Source organism: Neospora caninum, chromosome XI (assembly GCF_000208865.1).
Source record: "Neospora caninum Liverpool complete genome, chromosome XI".
Taxonomy (NCBI): Eukaryota; Apicomplexa; class Conoidasida; order Eucoccidiorida; family Sarcocystidae; genus Neospora; species Neospora caninum.
In genome coordinates, this window is record NC_018397.1 from 1,979,171 (window position 1) to 2,003,166 (window position 23,996).

At 55.6% G+C, this 23,996-nt stretch overlaps 4 protein-coding genes across 4 annotated transcripts; 2 read left to right on the forward strand and 2 right to left on the reverse strand.

Moving 5' to 3' along the window:
* Positions 1-469: 469 nt before the first annotated feature.
* NCLIV_055470 (conserved hypothetical protein) lies at positions 470-4,987 on the forward strand (the record flags this gene model as incomplete). The annotated part of the gene is made up of 2 exons (XM_003885101.1): positions 470-3,298; positions 3,626-4,987. The coding sequence occupies 2 exons, from the start codon at positions 470-472 to the stop codon at positions 4,985-4,987; spliced, it is 4,191 nt and encodes a 1,396-aa protein (XP_003885150.1).
* Positions 4,988-5,868: 881 nt separating this feature from the next.
* Positions 5,869-7,890, reverse strand: NCLIV_055480 (conserved hypothetical protein; the record flags this gene model as incomplete). The annotated part of the gene is made up of 3 exons (XM_003885102.1): positions 5,869-6,551; positions 6,690-7,484; positions 7,617-7,890. The coding sequence occupies 3 exons, from the start codon at positions 7,888-7,890 to the stop codon at positions 5,869-5,871; spliced, it is 1,752 nt and encodes a 583-aa protein (XP_003885151.1).
* Positions 7,891-9,873: 1,983 nt separating this feature from the next.
* On the reverse strand, positions 9,874-13,160 carry NCLIV_055490 (Heat shock protein 70 (Precursor), related; the record flags this gene model as incomplete). The annotated part of the gene is made up of 4 exons (XM_003885103.1): positions 9,874-10,467; positions 10,703-11,346; positions 11,670-12,329; positions 13,058-13,160. The coding sequence occupies 4 exons, from the start codon at positions 13,158-13,160 to the stop codon at positions 9,874-9,876; spliced, it is 2,001 nt and encodes a 666-aa protein (XP_003885152.1).
* A 4,374-nt stretch (positions 13,161-17,534) lies between these two features.
* Positions 17,535-23,281, forward strand: NCLIV_055500 (conserved hypothetical protein; the record flags this gene model as incomplete). The annotated part of the gene is made up of 4 exons (XM_003885104.1): positions 17,535-20,331; positions 21,550-21,792; positions 22,072-22,406; positions 22,904-23,281. 4 exons carry the CDS (start codon positions 17,535-17,537, stop codon positions 23,279-23,281), a joined length of 3,753 nt encoding a protein of 1,250 aa, XP_003885153.1.
* Between the last annotated feature and the right edge of the window lie 715 nt (positions 23,282-23,996).

Genomic DNA, 23,996 nt, shown 5'->3' on the forward strand with positions numbered 1-23,996 from the left:
TGCGAGAGTCGGGTTTCGAGAGACTTCTCTCGAATCAGCCAAGCGGTCTCCCAGCGGTTTCCGGTCATTCACACCGAGGTGCGGAGTTGGATAGCAGAGAGAGGCTCTCTCGGTAAGATAAAACGCGAGTCGCTCCAAAGAAGGGAACAGGGCGCTGAGCGTGCAGAGTCTCTCTTCTCAGAGCGCCCGCTATAGCCTTTTGGCTCTTCACAAGCCGGAGACGCTTGCGAGAAATTTTCCGTACCGCTCGATTTCCAGATAGGGTCCACCTGCAGTTCTACCAGGGAAAAGCGATAGCGCTGCTTCCTATCGGCTTCGCCGCTTTGTGGGTTTCTGCAAAGATACCTCAGTCCACGGCTCGACACTCGGAGATGCTTGTTTCGCCGCACGCTCAGGGCGCGACCGACTCTGCCTTGGAAGTGTCCCCCTCCCCGAAGGAATCTGTTCGAAATTCGAGCGCCCCGTGAAGATGCAGCCGGGCACTCCAGGGCCAGCAAGCAACCCAGAAGGCAGTGACTCTTCTTCCGCAGATCCGTCGCTCCTGTCTTCCTTCATGGGTGGCTATCCGCAAACTCCCGACCAGAACACTCGGGCCGCAGACATGGAGGGCGCTTCACAAGTTGAACCCTCTCGGACGGTCGGAGATGCAACTTCGCCCAAAGAGCCCGCTGCGAAGAACTGCAGTTCCGCGCCGGCGGAAACGAACCCCGAGTTCAAACTCGAGGTGCGGGCGTACTGCCTCGAGGGAAAGGACGGACCGAGGCCGAAGACTCCCGAGGCGAAGAACGACCTGACGATCGATGCCTGCTCGACAGCGCATTCCTCATCTGGGCTCAAAGCTTCGATCTCGTCGGACTCGTGTTTGACGGGAAGAACTGAGGCTTGTACTCCCGAGCCTTCGGAACAGAATTTGAAGCGCGAGACGAGGGACGCGGGCTCCTCTCCGGCCGAAAACGCCGAGCAGCCTCCCCTGGGTTCCCACACAGACTGCACATCTCAGGACAGAGCTCTCCCGTGCGCCCCAGAAAGCGAAATCGTGGACTCCTCCGCGACGGTCACATCTGACGCGGGACCCGCGAAGCTGTGCGCGGGCTCGCCGACTCCGTCCCGGCCAGAGACCACTGGAACCGCCGAGATGTCTTCCTCGGATAACTTGGGAAACAGTCTTTCGTCCCCCGACTCTGCGGCTTGCCAGCTCGACGGGGAAGGGACAAAGAGTGCGTACCAGCAGAACCTTGTCGACGTTTTCATGCAGTTCATGAAACAGTACCAGGAACCCGCGCCTGGCGAGGACGTGCAGCACGAGGGTGGGAGCCTCCAGGGCGTCTCTGCCGCCGATGTCTCTGCGGCGCGCCTCTGGCTCTCTGCGGTTCAGCGCGAAGCAGATGGGGGCGCAGGATGGCACGGAAGCCCCGAGGCCTTGAGTCTCTTGTCCGCAGCTGCGGAGGGTCTGGGCGCGTCGGCGAAAGGGAAGGAGTCTGAGGCACAAGCCTCGCTCAGTCGACGGGAACCTTCCCGAAGCCGGGGACTTGGCGCCGCTCGATCGCTCCAGTGTAGGGACAGTGAGGAGTCCTGGAGCCTCTCGCCTCGACGCGTGATGGGCGCCGCGAGTGAACTTTCCTCGGGGGTCGTCGCGGGGAGAGTCTCGGACCGAGGCACCGGTGGAGACGTCCGAGACTTCCGCAGGGGGGACGGAGGAAGAGATGGTCATTCTGGTTCAGAAAGGCAGGGGGATGAAGAGTGTGCCGGAGCGTGGACAGGAAAGGGAGTCGAGGCAGCGAGAGAGTGGGAGACCGGCGTGGATGCACGCGGCAGAGAGACGTCCGACCTGGACGTCCGTGCACTTATCGACTACTTGCTCCGCCCAGGTGCCTTGGGCATGGACCATCGAGAGAGTTTCTCCCGCAGGCACGAGCTCGATTTGGCGGGTGCAAGGAATGGGCCCCAGTCCTCCCGGTCCCTTCGAGGCGGGGCCTTCGAAGGCATGAACTACGAGAAGGAGTCGACACAGGACGCCCTGTTGTCTGCTTTGATATCGCGTTTCCCGAACCTGCAGCACCAGCGTTTGACGAAGGACGAGGCGCGAGAGGACGAGGACAGCGCGCAGAGCCCTGCAGCGTACAGAGATCACGTGTCGCTGCCCAAAAGAGTCCACATGCGCGGCAACTTCCCCCCTGACCGCAACATGAGGAATTCTCGAGACCCAGAGGAAACTGAAAGTCCCTACCAACGCAGGCGGTCCTCCATGCAGCAGACATCCGGAAAGGGGCGGTGCGGGGGAATCGAGGGGAACAGTTCGGGTCGTGGAGCCAAGTCCATGTGGCTAGGTGCGGAGTCTGATGACCGAGGAGACGATCGCAGCAGTGGCGACGATAGGCAGGCAAACAAAAAGCGGGGACGAGGCCCCGTTGCCGACGAAGACGTGGAAGACTCTGCACTAGGCGATGAGGGAGACGACGTGGTCAAGAGGATCCGTTCCCTCGGCCGCGGAAAAAAACCGGGAGCGAGCCCTCCCGGGCGAGCGGACACAAGATCCCCGAGAGCCGAAGTGAGCAAGGCCGGGAGAAATCGGGCGAGAGGCGCCGCAGGCCGTGGCGCGGGCGCGGCAGGCCGGAGGAATAACGACGACGAGGGGAGCGAGTTTTTGGGCTCCGAAGTGCCGGGCGATGAGGCTTCCTGTAGTGGGCTGCTTTTGGGGAAGCGCGAGGATGGGCACAGGCTTCCCCAGCCCGACGCGTCTGCCGCATCCAGCTCTCGGGACATGGAACCCGGCAGCGCGAAACGCGAACGCGGCCCCAGCAGAGGCGCCGGCAACAAGATCGGACAGGCGGGAAGCCACGACCGGGTGGACCGCGAAGAGCCGTCGGGCGCGGGGGCTGAGGACCTCGAGTTCCTCGACCCTGAGGGCGAAGACGAAGGCGCAGCCAACACGTTGATAACCGGAGAAGACGAATCGCTCAGCGAGCAGCAAGTCGCGCTTCTGAAGCACATCTACGAGGTTCTGAGCAAAGCAGAGGAGTACTTCAGCTTCAAGTCTGCTCTCTACCAGCTGCACATCAAGAGGCACCTGAAAAGCTGCGTCTGCTCGCCGTCGGGCAACAATGCCCAGAACAGCACGAAGGCCATCCGGCTCTTCCCGTTCATGCCAGCGGTCCCCATCAACGGAGTGGAGCAGCGCGCGCTTCTCGGAGTCCGCAAGCGCCTGGAGGCGGGCGGCAGCTCGGTGCTCGTCCCAGGCGGCCCGGGTCAACAAATTCTGGAGGAAATGGACGAACTTCTCACTTCTCTCATCAACAAGGTACCGTGGGAACTCTGCGGGGCACCGCAGAACTCGAGGAGGGGGGACGGACTCCATCTGCAGGAGAACCCTGTGCGTCCCGTAGAGGGAAGGAACAGGGTAGTTTGCACGAGTCACTATCGCAGCTCCACCCCTTGCATGTGCACACTGGAGAAAGAGGTCGCCATCACTTTCGAAGTGGACAGTCTCACGCAGTCTTTCTGCAGCCTGGAACTCGTGAGCCTCTCGTTGGCCCGAGGGGTAGGGAAGCGCCCACACTCGTGGCTGAGAAACCGTCGACTGGATTCGCCGTTTCCTCTGCTCTCTCTCTCTGTGTTTTCTGCGCAGCTCTTGTTGATCATCGTCGTCAAGTACCAGACGTGTTTCATTCACGCTCCCGCCCGGGCGCAGCTTCGCGAGTTCCTCGTTTCCTTCGTCTTCCCAGGAGACCCCGCGACGCAAATGCTCTTTCGAGACCATGTCCAGGCGGTTGTTCACGCTCGCATTCGGCATTTCAGAGACTCCGTCGGACGAACCCTGCGGCAGAACCAGCCGACAAGCCGCCGCCGGTGCTTCGCCGGGGAGTCAGGACCAGGACAGGCAGACGGCTGGGGAGCCGGTGACGCTGGCGCCGAGCTTGGCGTCTCGGGAAGGTCGGCCGTGGCTACCGCCTTCTCGAACAAGAGTGCGAGTCCAGAGAGTCCGCGCCGCGGTGTGTCGCCGGCGCTCGCGGCGCGCGCTTCCGGGTGCGCAAACAGGGACCGGCGAGAGGAAGAAGAAAGCGGAAACAGAAGAGAATTCGGCGCGAGCACGGCCGAGTTCCTGCCGACCGCAACTGCTCAAACGGCTGCAAGCAACCCGGGCCGGAGCCGTCCTTCGGGAACTGCGCCGGAGAGCTTCACGAGACGCGCTGGAGCAGACACGAAGAAAGGCCAGAGAGGCGGTCTACTCGACGCAGTTGGAGGCGGGCAACACATCCGCCGCCTGGAGAACCCGTTCAGCCCGGTCCCGTCTGAGGACGAGCACCTGTGGAACGCAGGCGAATTTTCGGATCGGCGCCTCGCAGTCGAGACCCGAAGAAACGGGTTGATGGCTGGGAACTCGGGTGCTGTACGCAGGGGTCGGAGGAACGGAGACAGTAGCCTCGTTGATGATCACGACTGGACCGGGACACAGGGGAAATCGCGAGAGCAGCTGCTCGAACAACTCCAACAGACTCTCCTCATAGCCACCGGAAATGGACGAGACGAAGGCCTTGCGTCGCTCTCCTGGGATGCACAGGATCAGCTCGAACAGCTCCTCCAAAGCGCCGCTACCAACGCGCCTGCTCTCGCGGGCCTTGCAGGACAGCAGGATGGCACGGGTCCGTGGAGAGGGACTGCCTGTAGCCCGTCATTCGACGAAGAGGGGGGCCAGACCGCTGCGCGCTCAAGAGGGAGACAGAACAACCGAGACGAGTGGAACGCATTCAAAGACCTGGGAGAGAATGAAGAACTTCGCCACATCTATGGAGCGTCATCTCGCACCAAAACAGGCAGTGTACATAGCGTGAACAACTCCAGGCACGCTTCGCATAGCTTCGCGGGCGATCGCGTCGGAGCGCAGGACACAGGCCATGACGTGGCAGCCTCAAGGAAGGACAGACTTCGAGATGCCGGTGAGGAGTCCACTCTTGCGGCCAGAAGCGTGAGGGGATGCAGCAAAATCTAAATCGGGCGACGCAGAAGATTCAGGTGCGGACACCCGCATTCGAAGCGCCGCCTACAAACGGCTGCCGCTTCCATCGAGGCTCGGGAACGATGCCACCCCACCCATCGTCTCCTCCAGACAATCAAAAAAGAGTGCGGGCGGCGGAATATGCAAAGTAAAAGGGAGAAGAACCGTGTGTGCTCGGCTGTTGACTACTGAGAGGAGGTCAAGCCGCCGGCGAGAAGACACCCAGAGATATCTTCATTGATCAAACAAAGCGAGGAATCCAGTCGCAGGTCTTCTCTGCGAGCCCTGAGTTGGGGAGGCCTCGTGCCCGACGGAAAGAATTCCGTTGGAGAGAAGTACACAGCAACGTACTGCTGACTGATCGGGTGTTGTTTCGAGCCGTAGAATCCATACAAAACATCCTCGTAAAAATGTGATTCCTGTCGAAGTGGAAACTGCTCTCAATTATATGTAGCGTTAAGCCAGAGAGAAAGCGGTTTCTGGTAAAGTGGCTAGTGCTGGTTTGTGTGTCTGCTGTTTTGTCGGGTTTTGTCTTGTCACAAATATTCGTTGTTCCATTTATATTTGTAAACGTGGAGAAACGGCTTAGGAACCTGCTTGCGCGAACCGTCCATATTTTTCCACGAATGCAGAATTGCCACTTTGGAGGCCCCTGGGCGATTGGACCACAACAAAAGTGTTGTCCGAGCATTACACAGCAGGAGCTTTCAAATGTGGGAGATTCAGCCGGATTTTTGATAGGGAAATCACCCAGGCGCTCAGCCTCACTAACTAAACACTTGTTCTAGGGGCCTTGTTGGCATGCTGCGATTAAAAAGTCTCATTGTTCACTGCATGGAAAAACAGGAAATACGGACGGGAAAAGCTGAGGCATGTTAGGATGTATACACAGCGGCCACAAGATCTTCGATGACGTTGGTGATGCTCACATCTCCAGCTGCAGTAGATATTGTTGCTGCAGTGTCAGAAAGAGATTCCGCGACAGCGTCTGTGAGTTCAAGAGGTTCCAGAACGCTATCGACAAAGAAACCCATCAATGTTGCATATAATTCCTCATTCCCTGTCACCTCTCCTGCTTGTCGAGCAAGATCGAGAATCTTTTCCTTCGTATCCATATTTTGGACTTCAGCAGAGGGTAGTGCTTCCACGATTGTCACAGTTCTCGCCGGCCCCGAAAACGGCCCAGCGTCTCCGCCAGCCTTTTCGAACTTTGCCGCGATTAAATCCGCGACAATCTCCGTCAACCCCAGAGGATCCAAAATAGTGTGCACCACCGCCTTACTCACGGCCAAGTAGAGGAGGCCCTTGCCAACTCTGTTTCCGATCTGAAGGGCATGACCCAGAATCTTGAGGCAAGCTTCTGGATACAGCAACTTGACGCCTCCAAGAAGGAGCGGGATTTTCAGAAGATCGAAGCCGTCAAACCCTTTTCCCATTAGCGTCGGGAGCTTCAACAAGTCAGAACTTTTCAGAGCCAACGCAGAGAGTGCCTTGGGAACGAGGAGAGCAGTGGTAAAAGCCTTGGCAGAACTCTTCGCAAGAAGAAGAGCTTTCACTGCTGCCGCCTTGAAAAGAGCATCTTTCCTTGTCAAAAGCAATGCTGTAACAGCTTTATCCAGTTTGAAGGGGACCAAGAAGGTGCAGAAAAATGATTTCGCGACACTGACGTAGAACTTCTCTGCTCCCAGAGTTCTACCAAGTTTCTCAGCCAGCGCCAACAGTTCGTGCAGCTCAGCTTGATCGCCGTTCTTCGAGCCAATCATGCCAACAAGAAGGCTGAGGGGGTTCCACTGGTTCAAGTCTTCTTCCCCTAGAGCGGCTTTGGCTTCAAGAATCAAGGCTGCAACTTTTTTCACCAAGCCAGCAGGGATTAAGAACTCATCGCAGAAGGCACCAGCGAGATTCGCGTAAAGCTCTGCAACTCCAAATTTCTGGCCGATCTCATGTGCCACGTTCACCACATCTACACGAGCTGCGAGATTCTCTTCAACAGAGGAGGCCGATTGTTCAGATTCCACACTGTTGTCAGCAGATGAAGTGCCGAATTCTCCAAGCGCCGCCTCAATCATCTTGAGCATTTCGACAGAAGCATCGTCCGCCCGGTTAACTTCCGCCGTTGGCGCTCCGTCGATTGTCTTCACCTCCTGCAAGGTCCGTGGGGAATCACCAGCTGCCTGCATTGGTTCGGATCCCATAAGAAAGGGCATCCCATCTCCTTCGAACGGAGCCACCAGCTGCTGGATAATCACTGAGGCGGGGTTCTCTGCGTCTGCGAGAACCCGCAATATTTCACCTCCGAAAGCCTCTGTCACACTAGCTAGCTGTTCAGAGAAGGAAGAAGGCAGTTGATCAATCAGTTGATCGGCAAACGTCAAATCGAACACGTTGCCTCCAAGCGCGCCATGCAAGCTTCTCGCGAAGGAACGGATGGCCTCCTTAGGTGACTCGGATGACTGTAGCTGGCGCCCCCGGAGTCGCCGGCCCTCCACGTCTGCGAACAACAGGGAAAGCAAGAGAACATATAGTTATCGTGAGTCCTGTCTCAACTAACAAGGGAACTGCGTTTTCCTTTTTCTAGATGAGAAAACAAGCAAGCCTCTTGTATTCTGCAAAGTGGGCGTACCTGAAAAGTCCAGATCGTTCACAATATCTCGGATTGCCTCGGTAAGGAAAAAATTGGTGTAGGGAGAAGTAAGGCCGAACGGGAGCAACAGCTTTTGGAGGAGAACGTCGGTGAAGAGCAGACCCTCATTTTTCCACAGAAAAGGCAAAAAAGGCAACATTTCCGGGCGCTGTAGGGACTTCTCCATATCATCAGCTGCGGCCGTCTGCAGAGGCAGGCAGCAACTGAGGCCGGAAGTCGCAAGAACTGCGATGAATATTGACCGGGGCGCCATTGTGGAAAAACTTTAGCGAAAAGCACAAATGGAACGACGCAGAAAGAAAAGAGATGCAATGACACAAAAGGATTACAACTGACGGAGCACATACCAGAACACATAGACCACCCGATCTGGAGAGCGGCATCGTCGATGCTCGTTAGCTTCGAGCTGCTCGGGTGGTGGTGCCCTTCCCAACGGTTTGCGTGGCGGTTGATTTTTGCGCGGCCCTCTCTGTGTGTAAAGGCTCACTGCGCCGTAGACAGAACTTCGAAAACCTGTGCGCGATGCCTCACCTGGGAGTCTTAACAAGCAATGACTTAGACCGCTCCAGACTATCACCGTCCTGCGTTGTCACAGACAATAGAGCTGTTTGGGACCGTCACCAGAGAACCTGAGTCGAGACTCGCATCTGAGGGTCGTATTTTCGTCGATAAGCTGACAAGAGCCGAATCACAACAAGACTACAGCTTATCGTAACAGGATTCCTCAACCCTCAAGTTCGTGAAAATCGAAAAAAAAGTTCCCAACCTACTTTCAAGTTTCCAATTCGGGAATCGTGGCTGACAGAATCGGCTGCCAGGTTGTCGATCTATTGTAATTCAGGAATCATGTGTGACAGAGACCGTCCGTCATCCAAAATCCAGGGTACTTTGGCCTCGAGAAATATAATACCAAACGTGAGACTCGCTTGGCGCCATTGTGAACTGAATACTTTTGTCTTGGGCTGGCCGAATTCACAACGGCTACATCACTTCGTTTGTACAAGCGCTGTGCGCGGGACACAACAGCGGTCGGCTCCGCCAAAACAAGCGCCGGGACTTGGTGGTCGCTTCAGTAATAATCGTGCAGTCGCAGTAGTAGTGCGGTGTGAGATATTCCTTCTAAAGGAGGCATGCGGCATCCGAAGAGGCTACGCAGCCCTCCGTCATTTCCCCCTTTCTCGTCGTCGAACCAACATGCAGGCGACCTCTTTGGCCTTGACGGCAACCGTGGGCGCACTCCGCGTACGCTACGATCGGTCAGGTAAAGGAGGGGGGGGGTGGCCAGTGGCGAATGGACTACTTCTTGGCGCGCTTACGCACGCACAGCACTGTCCTTAGTGCGGCTTTAAGCTTCAACTTTTTGTCTAGTAGCGTACCTACTTTTGTGGATCAGAACCGTCTTGCATTATGATCCTAAGAGGAGCTGCCGTAGCTGTGGATCCCTACGAAGTCTCGTTTCGCGTTACTCCGCCAAAAACATGACTGAACTGCCTGTCTGTGTGTAGGTCGAGAAAAGAATAAGCTAACCTTTTCGGCCACCAAACACTTTAAAAATTGCTCTTAATGGGGCAAACACAAGTACGCTCGCCTAAAAGCTGCGATATGCGAAATGATCCACGAGCGAGGGACCGCGAAGTTATCGTATCCGGACGGTAGTTTTCACAGTGATACACTTTTTTTCAACTGGAGAGAGCAATCGGAGTTGTAGGTTAGAAATTATTGCAAGGCAATTAGTGTATGCGTACTGTAGGCGGTTCGCTGCTTGGGCATCAGCTGCACGGCCGTCGGCAGAAAGCACGGGAATGCGTTTTTCGTCTGACATTCGCAGCGTGCGGGGTAATATGACGTGACAGACGATGTTGTATAACCGGGTTTTCTTCACTTGCGCCTGCAGACAGCTGTCACAGGCTATGGGGATGTATGAACCTAGACAGGCAGATGGATGTTGAGAAAGTTTTCCAAGAAGTTTGAGAGCTAGGCACACACAGCCATTTCCAGCGTAATTACACACCAGAAAACATCGCAATCCACGATGGCGTGAAGCACAAAAGAGGTTGTTCTGAGACGAAATAACCGAGAAATCAGTTTGTCTTCAGAGTACAAGACTGACATATCAGATACACGGAGCGCACGGAACAGTGACACAAACGTTGGCGGTCTCAAAGACAGAAGCCATATATTTGCAGTCTGCAATTATTCGGTCGGCTCTGAAAAAAGATACTTTCTGACTTGCTTTTTACAGCTCGTCGTGTCCACCATAGTCATCATCATCGGCACCGCCAGCGGCACCACCGGCGCCGGGTCCGCCGGTCTGTCCGTACACCTTGGAGATGATGGGGTTGCACACTGCCTCCACATCCTTCAGCTTGTCACGGGTCTCTTCTGCATCTGCGTCGGGGTTGGTGTTGAGCCACTCCTGCGCCTCTGTGACCTTGTCGAGGATGGTCTTCTTGTCGTCCTCTTCAATCTTGTCTGCTAACTTGTCCTTGTCTTCGACGGTCGTCTTCATCGAGTGCAGGTAGCCCTCCAGAGCGTTACGTGCATCGACTCTCTCCTTCACCTTCTTGTCCTCCTCAGCGAACTTCTCAGCCTCGGAAATCATGCGCTCAATCTCTTCCGGAGTCAAACGTCCCTTGTCGTTGGTGATGGTGATCTTCTCACTCTTGCCAGTTCCCTTGTCGACGGCGGAGACACTCAGAATACCGTTGCGATCCACATCGAACGTAACCTCAATTTGAGGAACACCACGAGGCGCCGGCGGGATTCCAGTAAGCTCGAACTTGCCGAGCAAGTGGTTGTTCTTCGTCATCGGACGCTCACCCTCGTACACCTGCACGTAACACACAGCATGCACAAAATCCGTATTTTATTTTGCAAGCGATCGATCTCCTCACGAATGCAACTGGTGCAAGTACAAAAACCCCGATCCCTAAGCCATACACTGTAGATGCGGTCACAGGCATGGTTTTTTGCATTTACAGCGCGACTGGGACGTATACCCAGGAGAACAACAAAAAGCAGAGAGAGCCCGTCACCCACGCGCCAAAAGCAAAACGCTCTGTTACCTGGATAAGCACGGCAGACTGGTTGTCGGAGTAGGTCGAGAAGGTTTGAGTCTTCTTGGTCGGGATGACGGTGTTCTTGTTGATAATTTTGGCCATGACACCACCAGCAGTCTCGATACCCAGAGTGAGGGGGGTGACATCGAGAAGAACCATATCCTGCGCACCTTCGCCAGAGAGAATACCGGCCTGGACTGCAGCACCGTAGGCGACGGCTTCATCAGGGTTGATGCCACGGTTCGGCTCCTTTCCATTGAAGAAGTCCTTGATCAACTGCTGGATCTTCGGGATACGGGTGGATCCACCGACAAGGACGATTTCATCAACTTGGCTCTTCTGGACATCAGCTTCTTCCAGAACCTGCTTGACGGGCTTCAAAGTATTCTGGAACAGATCCGCGTTGAGCTCCTCGAATTTCGCGCGAGTCAGAGTCTCAGAGAAATCGACACCGTCCATCAGGTTCTCAATCTCCACCTTGGCCTGATGCTGAGAAGAGAGCGCGCGCTTCGCCCGCTCGACCTCTCGGCGGAGCTTCTGCAGCGCACGCTTGTCAGTGCGGAGATCCTTGTCGTACTTCTTTTTCACCACCTTGATGAAGTGATCCATGACGCGCTGATCAAAATCTTCTCCTCCCAAGTGAGTGTCACCTGAGGACACACGAACCACCGGAACGGCCACGGCGCCGGACTGCGAGGCCTCACAGAAACCGAGCACAACCGCGGGACTCCCCGTCCTGCGGTCACACCCTCTCGCACACTTGAATGCGTGTAAGCGTAAGTTGTGAGCGTCCCGTGGAGATATCGAACACGGGTCCTGACAAACGTACGGAGCACACGACGGAGACACAACGACGGCTCGTTGCTGAAGCACGGAACCTCTATCCTGCCGGAAACTGCGGGCAGGATTGAGGTTTTTCCCCGACGTGCCGCTGCACACACCCGGAAAAGCGACGCGTGTCCCCATCACTTACCCGCGGTGGCAAGGACTTCAAAGACACCGTTGTCGATGACCAGGACGGAGACATCAAAGGTACCACCACCAAGATCGTACACGAGGATGGTCTTCTCGTTCTTCTTGTCTAGACCGTACGCAATAGCAGCAGCAGTCGGCTCGTTGATGATGCGGATGACGTTCAGACCTGCGATAGCACCGGCGTCCTTCGTGGCCTGGCGCTGAGCGTCGTTGAAGTACGCCGGCACAGTGACAACGGCGTTCTTGACTTCCTTGCCAAGGAATTGCTCGGCAGTCTCCTTCATCTTGGTGAGGACCATGGCAGACACTTCCTCGGGAGCGAGGACTTTGGGCTGTCCCTTGACCATGACGCGGATGTACGGCTTGCCGTCCTTGTTGATGATTTCGTACGGGAGCAACCCCTTGTCCTTCTGAACCTCCTTCTCGTTGAAGCGACGCCCAATGAGACGCTTCACGTCGAAGAGAGTGTTCGTCGGGTTGATTGTCGCCTCGTTCTTCGCGGCCTCGCCAATCTTACGGTCATCGTCCGTGAAGGCAACGTACGACGGGGTGATACGGTTGCCCTGGTCGTTCGGGATGATGTCGACGCGTCCATGGCGGTACACACCGACGCAGGAGTACGTCGTTCCCAAATCGATACCAATGACGACATCCTTGACTGAAGGGAAGAGGCAGAGAGAGAGAACAGAGAGAACGAAACGACTTCGGGACAGGGACTAGGTGTTGCAGTGTAACCTCGTTCCCACGTGGACACTGGGGCACAGCTTCCGGTTTCTCGTGGCACGCACCACACCACAGTTTACTGCCGCAGGCTCTCGCTCCAAACGGAAGAAACCAAAGGGAATCTCCACATGCATTGCATTCCCCGTGTCTTGGTACGTTCTAGTCCGTGTACCGTACCCTGTGTTAATGCGTGTTTTGTGAGCATGGGGAGAGGTTGTAGTCACCAACGGAGCTACGAGAATCGAACGCTTCAGTTTTGTTTCGTGTCTACAAATTAAGGGGTTCCATTGTCCCGCATGGAAGGCGATGAACACTACAAAGACACCCGAGGGGAATGCCTAAGCTGTATGCGCCCCGTCCGGCAAGAGGCGCCACCAATATCTGCCTAAAAAGTACACCGGAGTGGAAGAGAAACGAAAGGCCGCTCATAGCAAAGTGTCACTTGGATAGAGTAGCGGGATGACAGCATCGACGCTCAAAAGAAATTAACGCTCGCACAGCACGGTCCACTCGGTATGAGGAACCTCGTGGAGACAAGCGGTATATTATCGTCGAACGGTCTCAACACCAGGCAGGAAAATCGCGGGTTGTCTCTCTAGGTAAAAGGCTGCGGCAGCAAACTCTGGAACGCCCCTCCGGATGAAAACTGGATTTGCCTCCTACCTTGTCCTTCCTCGGCTTCGTCGGCAGCGACGGGGCGGAGAGTCGGCACGCCGACGAGACAGAACAGAGCCAGGAGGCTCAGAAGTTTGTGGGCAACCGCCATTTTGTCTATGCGCGACTTTAAAAACAAGAAATATCCACGAGACAGGGCGTGTGGAAAAGAGACGGGACACCAGGACGGCGGGGAGAAAGGAAACACTGAACAAAAAGGCAGCGCGCGAGAGGGTCACTGCCGGACACGAGATCCAGGGCGAGTGTCACTGAACGTAGAGCGTGCGCAGAAAGATCCGGTCAAAAACGCGGTGGAACCGGGAAACGAAAGGTAGAAAAATTCCGTGTAACGAGCAAACGGCAACGCGAACGAAGACTGCAGAAGCGACGGACAAAAGCAAACCCCTCTTCTCCAGTTCTGTGTTGTGCCGTCAGCCCCCCCGAACGCGTTTCAGTACACCGAGTTTGGTCGCAGAGAGAACCGCTCCACACACACACTGTTTGTGTCGCCGGCGGAGAGAGAACTACCGCAGACACCCAGACTTCCTGCGAAAAAGACAGAAAACGAGGATTTGGAAGTAGCACCGGCGGAGCGGACAGCCACACACACACACACGACAGTCTCTTGTGAAAATACGGAAGGAAGTGTGACTACGCCGCCATGCAGGCCGCAGCACCAAAAACAGGTGGAGCGAGATGGACCACCTCCACAACCCCCCCCCCCCCCAGCTGAGTGACGACCTGAAGAGCGGCTTCCCCTGCCGGCGCAAGCAACTCGCGCCCACTTGCTAGCAGCCTCTCCTCTCTATAAAACACTTCCCCCCCCCTGTCTCTTCTCATTGGGGACGCGCGACAGAGCACAAAGCTCTCGCCTGGGAACTGTCCACGGACTTTCCCCCGAAGGCGGTCTCGGCCCCTTGCGTTTCCTATAAAAAGTCGCACGCAAAAACTGCCCACCGGTTTGTGTACAGGCATGGCAGGCCCCGAACTGGAGCGTTTTCGTCTTTTTGCCCGTTTAGACTGCGTGGCTTCCCTGTGGGTGGTAGTCCGTATACACGTGACAGGGTTCCCTAGACCGCGCGCCTATTTGGGCGGGTTTCCCACCTTCCGCTCCTCGTCCACGCGTCTCCAGCGGTGGTCCACACCTTTTCGCCGGGCCTCCTGCGGGGCACGCGGTGCGAGGAAAGAAGAAGGTATTTTTCAAGTGCAAGTGACGCAAAGAACCACCTCCGGGATAGACGTGGTGCCGTGACGTGCAGGATAGGAACGTGCGCTAGCACAGGGTTCTTGCGCAGGCAGACGAAGGCAGAGAGGCGAAACGCTTTCCATTTTGCCACGGAGGCACGTTTTCAGGCAAACTTGTTCCCCTTTTTAGAATTATGAAGCGCTCGGGAGGGCCACCTGGATTTTCGCGAAACGTTAGACCGAAGAATCGAGGGAACAAGGGCAATCGCGTCGGGAGGATTCTTCACCTCGAGCAACGGCATTTTTTATCACATGCCACATACCACACCGCAGATCCGATACACCCGCACACAGACACACGGGACAGGATTCACCTGAGATCTGCCTGTGGCCAAGCTTCCTCGAAAAACTTCCTCCAAAAAGACACACGGGGAGTCCTGGAATGGGGTGATATACTGCACACCAGACAGCCTGTCTGTTGGCAGATCTGCAGAGTAGCGGTACCCAGAACACAGCTTCGAGTGGAAGACTTTTTTTTTCCCGGGTCTGAAAGGGTTTCACCAGGCAACTCGAAATGGAGGAACGTGCTGTACACGTTAATTGCGTTGGTGGATGTGCCGCGGCTTCTTCCAGGCCGGTCTGTAATTCTGCAAGGCCTCTAAGCAACTATCGCCTTGTACATTTTCCCATCTTTTAGGAGACCCTAGAGCTAGGGCGTCAACCGCGGAAAGGGTTGTGTACGGGGGCCTTTTCACAACAGGAAAAAGCGAACTTCGCAACGCTAGCGCGTACAGTCAAGTGACTTGCTCAGGAACGTCAAATTGTACATTTCGGTAATCGAAGCACCAAACCGCTTCTGAATCGAAGACAGGGAAAGTTTCCGGCAACTTGAGGCTCGGCATCCAAGGACGGGGGTAGCGAAGGTACTGTCTTGTTCTCCGTGTCGACATCCTTAAATAGTTGCTTCGTGCTCCTCTGTGACGTTTTAAAAAGATATGGCTGTGCTCCATGTGTTGGGGCATGACTACTGTGGAAGCGTGATGACGAGTTCCCAGCCCGATTCTTCAAGCAACAGTATATTTCAACCCTGAAGGCGACAGGCAAGTATTCGACAGCCGCAGGGGGGGGGGGGGTGGGGACTAGTCAAGGGCCGTGTGCCGGCGCAATGGGGACGAGCACTCTTTTGATTTGAGATCCTGAAATAGACCAAGTAGGCCAGCTGACAGGTCGGCGGCTGGACCCAAGACGACAAAGGACGACATCAGAAAAAGAAACAAAGAGATACGCACATGCGGCACAACCAAGGCGTGTTTTTGTGCCTGTCAGCCACTTGCATCGCGAATAGTGCAGAAAAGATGGACCGCCCCAAAGTGAACAGATTGAGAGTGCATTCAATATAACGCTGCTACTCGTCCAAAACACGGCGTACATCCAAGTAGGATGCCGCTGGTCTTCGCGTGTCTCCCGGTTCGATTCAAAGAGGACTGCGTGTCTAGACCGGTCAACTGAAGCTCAGCTAACCCCCACGGATGTTTTTTGAGCATGTGTTTTTTTGTTTGGAATTTCTCCATCGTCCGAGTGAAAAAGCCAGAGTGGTCTATTGAACAGAAACCGCCGTTCTATTCACAGCTATAGATCCACAGGACTATGGGCGCCCCCACAGCACATTTCTAAAATGGCCGATTTTCGGCGCACGCAAGGAACTACATATCCGAGAGCTTCAGACCATGTATGTGGTGTGCTCTTCTCAAGTGTGTAGCCAGAGCACAACGGCAGATACAAGGGAGAGAGACCGCCATGAATGTGAGGAAAACGGTCCGTGACAGTTTTTCGATGTCGCCTGTGTCTCCGACCGGCTGCAGAATAACGAGGCCGCGTTAAGTATCCCAAAGAAGACTGGCTGGGCTCGACAAACATCCAGAGTTGTTTCTGAGCATTCCCCTTGAAAGGGAGCGCTCTCCAGGACTGGACATTTTCCAAGCTCGCTTCGCGCGTTTCACTAGCGCCGAAACGAACAAAGGGACACGGAGTGAAGAGTACGGTTTGCGTCGGAGATCCGACCAGAGAAGTCTATTTTCACCAGTTCTGAGTCATGCTGAAGGAATAGCTGCTTTCTGTGGCCCTATTGCATTTACAAGTAAATACAGAACTCTATGATTCTATGTACTCGGGAGATAGCGTACTATATCAACATCTATTCTCGGTCACACCAGTGCTCGAGCCTCGGCTCCTAAAGCGTGGAGAGTTCGGCCGGCGGCAGCTGCGTTTGTGGGTGTGATTACGCAGAGGAAACTTTTCTAACACAATCCTGGTCACCAGGCCCCCCCCCAAGTCGTCGCAAAATCCCAGTTGGTAGTAGCACAGGCAGTGACGCCAGGAGGGAATCCGGAGGTGGGGGATTTCTCGCAGGGGTCTGTCGCGACACACGCCGCTAGGACAGGCAAGGCGCTTCTCGAATACCGGCGGCAGTGGTGTAGTGTCACGATGAACCGGGGTTTCCTTGAAACTGCCGCTTGTTTCCTTTCTCCCTAGACTTCCCCTCTCTGCGCATGATCCTTAACGGCGGCGGCTTCCATTCCACTGAATTCCTCAGGAAAGCGTCGTTAACTGTCTGCTTCTTCGTGCAGTGTCTCGACGCCCCGGTGTGCAGGTCAGCGCTGATGCATGCATTTTACTAGCAGCCGTGTCTGCATTTTCGTGCAACTTCAGGGTGTCCTTGAAGTCATGGATTCCTCATATTTCCTGCACACCTGTCCACTTGACCTTCTGAAGTGAGTGGAACAAGATAAGGAACAAGACAGCCGTTGCAGATGGGAATTTCCGACGGTCAGCTGGAGGAATGATGCAAGGAAAACGCGCTTCTTTGCGGTGACAAAGGCGTGCAACGCTTCACCCGCCGGTGTATGTACATGCACCCTCGAATACGAAGGTAATTACGAAGGTAATTACGTACACATGCACAAATACTTCTGTACTTTCCAACACACATAACTTACATGCATATATTCATACACTTTCGCCAGACCGGTGCCCATATCTTCCCTGCCTCGCTGCGTGGGCTGTCTACGTTCCGCAGTCATCCACGGATACGGCAGGAACCGTAACTATGCCTGCTGATCGATTTCCATCTGAATATGTGTGCGTTTCTGCATGCATGCGTGTACACCTGTAGACATGAAGGAGCTCGTGCCGCTTATGGATAAGCAAGTGAATCCTCACGCGTGCCTACAGAGACGTGAAGGAGGTACTGTCAAGATTTCTTCTAGGGGACTCTCTCATCAAATGGACCCATTTTCCCGCGATGCCACTACCCGGCCCTCTTCCTTTCACAACCATTTTCGTCGACTTTTTCCGCCTTCCTCTCCACCTTCGGCGCCTTACCGAGAAACAGCGCACAGCTAAAGGCACCCCGGTTTCCGTCACAGCGGAATCCTCAAACACCTCTCCGGTCTCCATTTCATCACCGGTATCGTCCTCATCGTCTGCCGCTTCTTCGTGCGATCAGCGCACTTCTTCTCACTTCCCTTCCTCTTCTCTTTCCCTCCATCCGTTTGGTCCTTCCTCTTGTGCATCTTCCTGTCCTTGGGCGCCGTCGTCGCTGCCGTCGTCTCCGTCTCCGCCCGCCGGCCAGTCTGCGCTTCTTCCCTCGAACGCGCTGTCGTCCCACAACAAGAGTGAGCAGCGAGATCAAGAAGTCGAGAGACGAGAATCCGAGGTAGACCGACGATGCGCGCAAAAAACGGAAAACGGTGAATCGCGAGGACGAGGCGGAAGAGACAGACTAGATAGCCGAAGAAGCGTCGGCAGAGAAGGAGAAACACGCGTGCCAAGCGGAGGAACAGACAAGGGTGGAGAAGGACGAGGAGAGACCGCTGGAGAGAGGAAAGAAGAACGATGCCTTCCAAATGGGAAGGAAAAACCAGGACCAAATGCTGGTTTCGACGGGAAAGGCCCGCTGGGTCAAGGGGTAGGAGCAGAGGAAGAGAAGCGGACAGGAGGGAATGCCGAGTTTCACTTCTATTCGGACAACCCGTGGGTCTTCCTGCTTTCTCATCTCCACGCTGATCACATCGGTGGCCTGCATGGCCGCTGGCAAGACGGGTCCATCTTCTGCTCCCCCACCACCCGGCGTCTCCTTCTTCTTCGTTTTCCTGCTCTCGCCTCTCGCGTTGCCGCCCTCGAGCTCTACCGAGTCTATCGCTTCTTCTTCCACTCCGAAAGATCGAAAGCGAGGACTGACCCTGCCCAGCCGGCGAACAGAGACAGCTCTGTACATACACCAGGCGGAGACAGAGGGGAGTCGAGCGCCGGCTGTTCCCGGGAAGACCGATGCGACAGCGCCAGCGTTCCTTCGGTCCATCCACCGGATGCAAAGGACCCAACAACTGGAGACGCGAACGAGAACGCGCGCGGGTCCTTGACAAAGAAAGCAAGGCCCCAGGAAGATGCGACCGAGGAAAGAAGAGACGGGAGCTACCTCGTGGAGACGGCCGAGAATGGAGGCCGCGAAGATGTTTCGAAGGAGCGAGACGGAACGCACACGAATGATGACTCCCTTTGCGTTCAGATTATGCTCGTCGACGCCCACCACTGCCAAGGGGCTGTTCTCTTTGTCCTTCAATCGCCTGCCTTTGGGGTGTATGTACACACGGGAGACCTCAACTGCAATCCGGACACAGTTGATAGGATCATTCGCGACATAAAATGCGCAGTTCTTGCACTTCGTTGTGCCGATGAGAACACCCCGAGTCTCTGCCCCTCGCCGACTCCGTTTGCCGCCGGCGGAGACGAAACCCATTTCTTTCATGGCGGGACGGGAAATGATGTAGAGCTTGTCTGCGGAAAAACCGTCTATACACCAGCGACATCAAGAGCCCCCCCGTCCGTGATGGAACCGTCGACCTCCTCTTCTCTCTCTTCTTCCTCTCTCCCGTCTTCTCTCTCATCTTCGTATGTCTCGTCTTCTGTGGGCTCTCTGTCTGTTGAGGCTTCTCACGAGGAACGCGGGCAGGGATTGGATGGCTTCGATTGTTCGAGTTTCGATGCCGCACACGTAGATCACCTGTTTCTCGACAACACTTATCTTCACCCTGTCTTTGATTTTTCGTCTTCCCGCGACAGCTTCTCCCGACTCGTTTCCTGCGTCCGCTCGCTTGTTTGCATTCTCTCCTCGCGGGGCACTTTCCACCGAGAACAAAGGGCTCGACCTTCGCCCGCTGGTTCTTCCCCTATTCCTTCGGTTTCTCCCTCGTCTCCAGCTTCTCTTTGGCTTCTGATCGGCACGGATTCACTGGGGAAGGAAGACCTGCTGGCGGCTCTCTCGCAGAAGCTCGGAGTCCCAATCAGCGTTTCAGTTGCGCGCTTCGAAGCGATGAAGGTGTATCTCCAGCCTTCTGTTTTGTCTGCTCACTTTCGACGAGGTCTGCCCGCAGAACTCGAGCGGGCTCTGGCCTGTCAGCAGGGACGCGCGTCTTCTGCCTCGCGGCGTCGACAGAGTGGACGCAGTGCATGCGAGGCGAGACTTCTGCATTTCCAGAGCAGGTCGGGAGACACTCGCCAGCCCGCCGCCGATTCGATGCGGGGCGCCTCAAGACCCGGGAAAACGGAATCCAGCGGATGCTGTCCCTGCCTCCCCTGTCTCGCGTGCTCGTCTTGCACGGCGTCGGTGGAAACGCAAGGGAGCAACACAGGCACAGGAAGGGATGCAATCCGAGAAACTGAGGGAGAAGGCGAAAGAGAGATTGGGCGGGAGGAAGGAGAGGAAGAGAGAGAGGAAGGAAGGGAGGACGAAGGAGAGACATCGGCGGCAGGAGAAGCACAACCGAGGCAAACGGAGGACGAGCGTGGGACGGCCGCTGGTCGTGGGAAAGGAGCATACAGAGGGCAGGAAGACGGGAAGACTGAGGGGTTTGGACTGCGGGTTTTCGGTGTAAGCCGACACCTGCTGCGCCGGTGTGTCATTTGTCTCCACAACCAGTGGAAATCTGCAGTGTACAGACACCGGAGCTCAGCTCGGACACAGAGAATGGAAACGCGGAATCTGCGCCAGGCTGACGAAGAGATCCTCTCGCGTACTGTCGTGGGCGTCTTCTGTTCAGGTACACCATTCTCATTCGCGCAAGGCCCTTTCTCGCTCACAACCTGTCGCCACTAGTTGCTTCCGGACGTGGTATCTGCACTCGCGACACGCGCACCCATATATATGTATATGTATACATATGAATATAGATAAATGAAGGTGCGCGTCCCTCTTTGGCCAATCTTTCTGGTGGCCTTCCACCATCTGGATACATATGCATATATGTGCATATGCGTATACATGTACACTCGTATGTACACATATGCCAGCATATCTACCTAGATGTATCTACCTATATATATATATATATATACATATGAACGCGGATGCAAGTGAACCAGTAGGTCCGTTTTCATGTGGCCCTCCAGGTACGCATATTCCACACTTGACTGTATAATGACACTTCGATCTGAAGTGGCAGTGTGCATTTTCGTTTTTTTCGTGGTTTACCTTCCTGCCCAGACCGAGGTGTACAAATGATGCTACTCACTGCTCGTGCGTATATTCCGTTAGCACTTGCCCTCACACCATCATCCGTCTGTCTAGACGCCACTTTTACACAGCTGTATGTCTCTCTCTCTCCCTCTCCGTACGGTATACACGCAGTTTCACATGTGTATGCATATATCGAGATGCATGTCAATGTCCAGATGGAGACAAACACATAAGTATTTGAATGCTTTTTGTCTGCTTCGTCTTCTGCCTGTGCCTGCGTGTCGCCGAGGCATGTTGCCTGATGGAGGCGTGTGGTGAAACTCTGTCGTAGCTCGCGGGGCACGTGTGCTGTGTGCATGCGCATCTTTTTTCGCCTTCTGTGCTTGTCAAGGCTGGGTAGGCAGCAGCGCGGCGCAAGACTCGACCTCTTCTTTGAAGTTCCTCTTGCCTCGCTCATCCACTCTTTCTGAAGACGGGAGCGAGCCGTTGTTTCTCTCTCACCTCCACTCCTCCCATTCCGACTTTTTCCATCTCTGTCGTTTGGCGCTCGCCCTCAAGCCCCAAGCTGTTTCTCTCCTTTCGCCAGTCCCGTGTCCCTACTCAAGAGGAAGGCGCTCATCTGTGGGCAGTGAGAGATCCGCTTGCCAAGACACGGCTGCCAACTGGGCCTCTTCCGCAAATCCAAGTTTCCCGGCTTCCGACACCTCCACGGCCCTCGCCTCTTCCACCTGGAGGCCTTCACCTTCTGCTCCACCTTCTCCTCGGCCTCTCGCTCCCTGTCCTGGAGCTTCTGGCCGTCCAGAGCATGGCTCCGTGCAGCTGTGTGCAAGCCTGCCGGAACCGAGTTTGCGCCTGAATGTTAGCCGAACGGAACTGGCGTTCTTGATGGCTGAGAGAGAAGAAGCACCAGGCGATTTGGCGCTGACTGTGGGGGATTTGCTTATGGAAGACGATTTTGTTCAAGAGTTTTCCCAAGAACTACGGCAGTCCGTCTCGGTCTCGAGGGGAGAGGTAGCGCTGCCCACGGCCTACTCTCCAGGAGCACGTACAACCGTCTCAACGTCTCGTGCCTCTCCCTTTCTCTTTTCGTCTCGGTCCTTTCCCGCGTCCTTGTCTCCACTTCCCGCCGGCGACTCCCCTCCCTCCTTTTCGGCTTCTCCCGCCTGTTCGTCCACCTCGCCGCCTTCCGCTTCCCCGCAGTCTGCGTTTTCTGCTTCAGACGGGTCCTCTCGCCCTGCGCACGCGTCTGCGTTCCCTGCCTCTTCCTCCTCTTCCTCTTCTTTGTCTCTCTATGCGCCCGCAAGCGATTGCGCGCAGCTGAGAGCCTACGACGGCGACGAGGGCGTGCAGCTCTTCATGGAGGCATGTGACGTCTCCTCTGTCTTTCTGGCTGCAGGCCGCACGTGCATTTCGGCTGCCAGTGCGCGGCAGAAAAAAACGTCCAGGAACCAAGTCCACGCAGCTAAGAAGAGGATGACACTGCGCCGCGATTGCCGAGAAGCCGAGGCGCTGGCCTGTCCTCGCCACGGCAGTTTGGCCGCGAAGCAGCGAGAACTGTTGGAACGCGACAGGGGCTCTGGAGCGCCTCCACCGCGGGCGTTCGTCCACTGTATAGACGCTGAGACGAGCTTTTCCTTTTTTGGCGCAAATGAACGACGCGTGGAGGGTCAAGAACGACCTGTCGACGAAAAACTGAGCAGATCTTGCCTCGAGTGGCGTCCAGCGCCAGAGGTCGGCAGAAAAAACAGACCGACAGGCACCCAGACGGAAAACGGCTTTACCACTGCCGGCGAGCTGTGCGGAAAAAGAGCCTCGGGCCAGGTCGGCCTCGGCTGTCTAGACACCCCAGCGGACAGTCCTGCGCAAGCTGGCAAGAAAGCCAAGACTCGGGGGTCTCCTGGCGCCCTTTCAGCTGGTTCCTTTCCCGTCAACTCAGTCGAATCACCTTGCAGACCACCGCAGAGAGAGATTCCAGAAAAACCTTTGGCCTGGACCTGCGACGTCTCACAGCGCTGTCCGGCGGCCACATCCTTCTCTTCCTCGGAGCAAGAAAACAACTTTCCTTGGAACGCAAGCGTCGACAACCTCGGCGCTTCCAGAGGCCAAGCCGCCGCCGACCAGTTCGAGGAAGACGTCCAGGTTGTGGCACAGCTCAGAAGAGAAACGGGCGAGCGAGAGAGGGAGGGAGAGAAGCGAGAAACAAAGGACGTGCCGGAGTGCGTCGTCCCGCCTCGAAAATGCGTCAGTCGTCGCATGCAGGGGAAAGGACTGCTCAGGAAAAAGTGAACTGCCTTCGTGCGCCTCCACCACCTGGACTCTTCTCCAGTTTAACCTTTCCCGCTGGGACGAATCCAGGCAATGTGCGGTCCGGTTTTCGTGACTGGCCCTGCCATGGTGCGACGCTCTTCCTCCCAAAGCTGACCCGAACGAAGAGACTGTGCACCATGACGAGAATGCAAGTGCAAAGACATTCCTGCACGCACGTGCACAAATGCCGTAGACATATATATATATATATATATATATATATATAGTTGTATGTGAATGCATATATGTGCAGAAAGGTATGTATATGTGTCAATGCATGTCTTCCTGGACAGGTACGGTGTGTCTGCATATATGCGCAGATGTCTAAACGTCTGTATCGTATCCTCAGACGGACGCGTCTGTGAACTTTCTTGGCAGTCAAGTGAATTGGAGTGTCCCTGCGCCACGCTTCAGCTTCAATCCCCCCCTGACGGCTCGCCGCCAGCGCCCCCCGCAGTGTTTACGGTCTCCGCTGAGAACGTTCTGTTCAGAAAAGAGAATCAGGGTATAATCAGGGATCTGGGACACTTTTTGGCGCACCATAGAACTTGGGTCCGGTAAACAGTGGCGTTCAAGATCTGAACCAGCAGGAGGGAAGTAGAGAGAAACAACACGAGTAAGAAACATGGAGACGCATCTCCGGAACGAAAGGCTCAAGCGAGCGGGTAGCTACGGCATCCTCCTCAAGGGCCTGCCGTCTAAGGTACTCCTCGGGCAAGGAGACATGCACCCACCCCGAGAGCTGCGAGCGAGGACCAAAGGAGTCTTGGACTCACGCGCCTAGACGAAAAAGCGTGCAAGGGAGCCTTTCTCTGTGAGCACAGGCCTTCGTCTAGAGGCCCAGGCAGGTTGTTCTCTCAAGACAGCCTTTTGTCTCTTTACAGTTCCAAGGGGAGAGTCTGTAGCTTTTCACAGAGGACCGAACACGTCAAGACTGCAGAG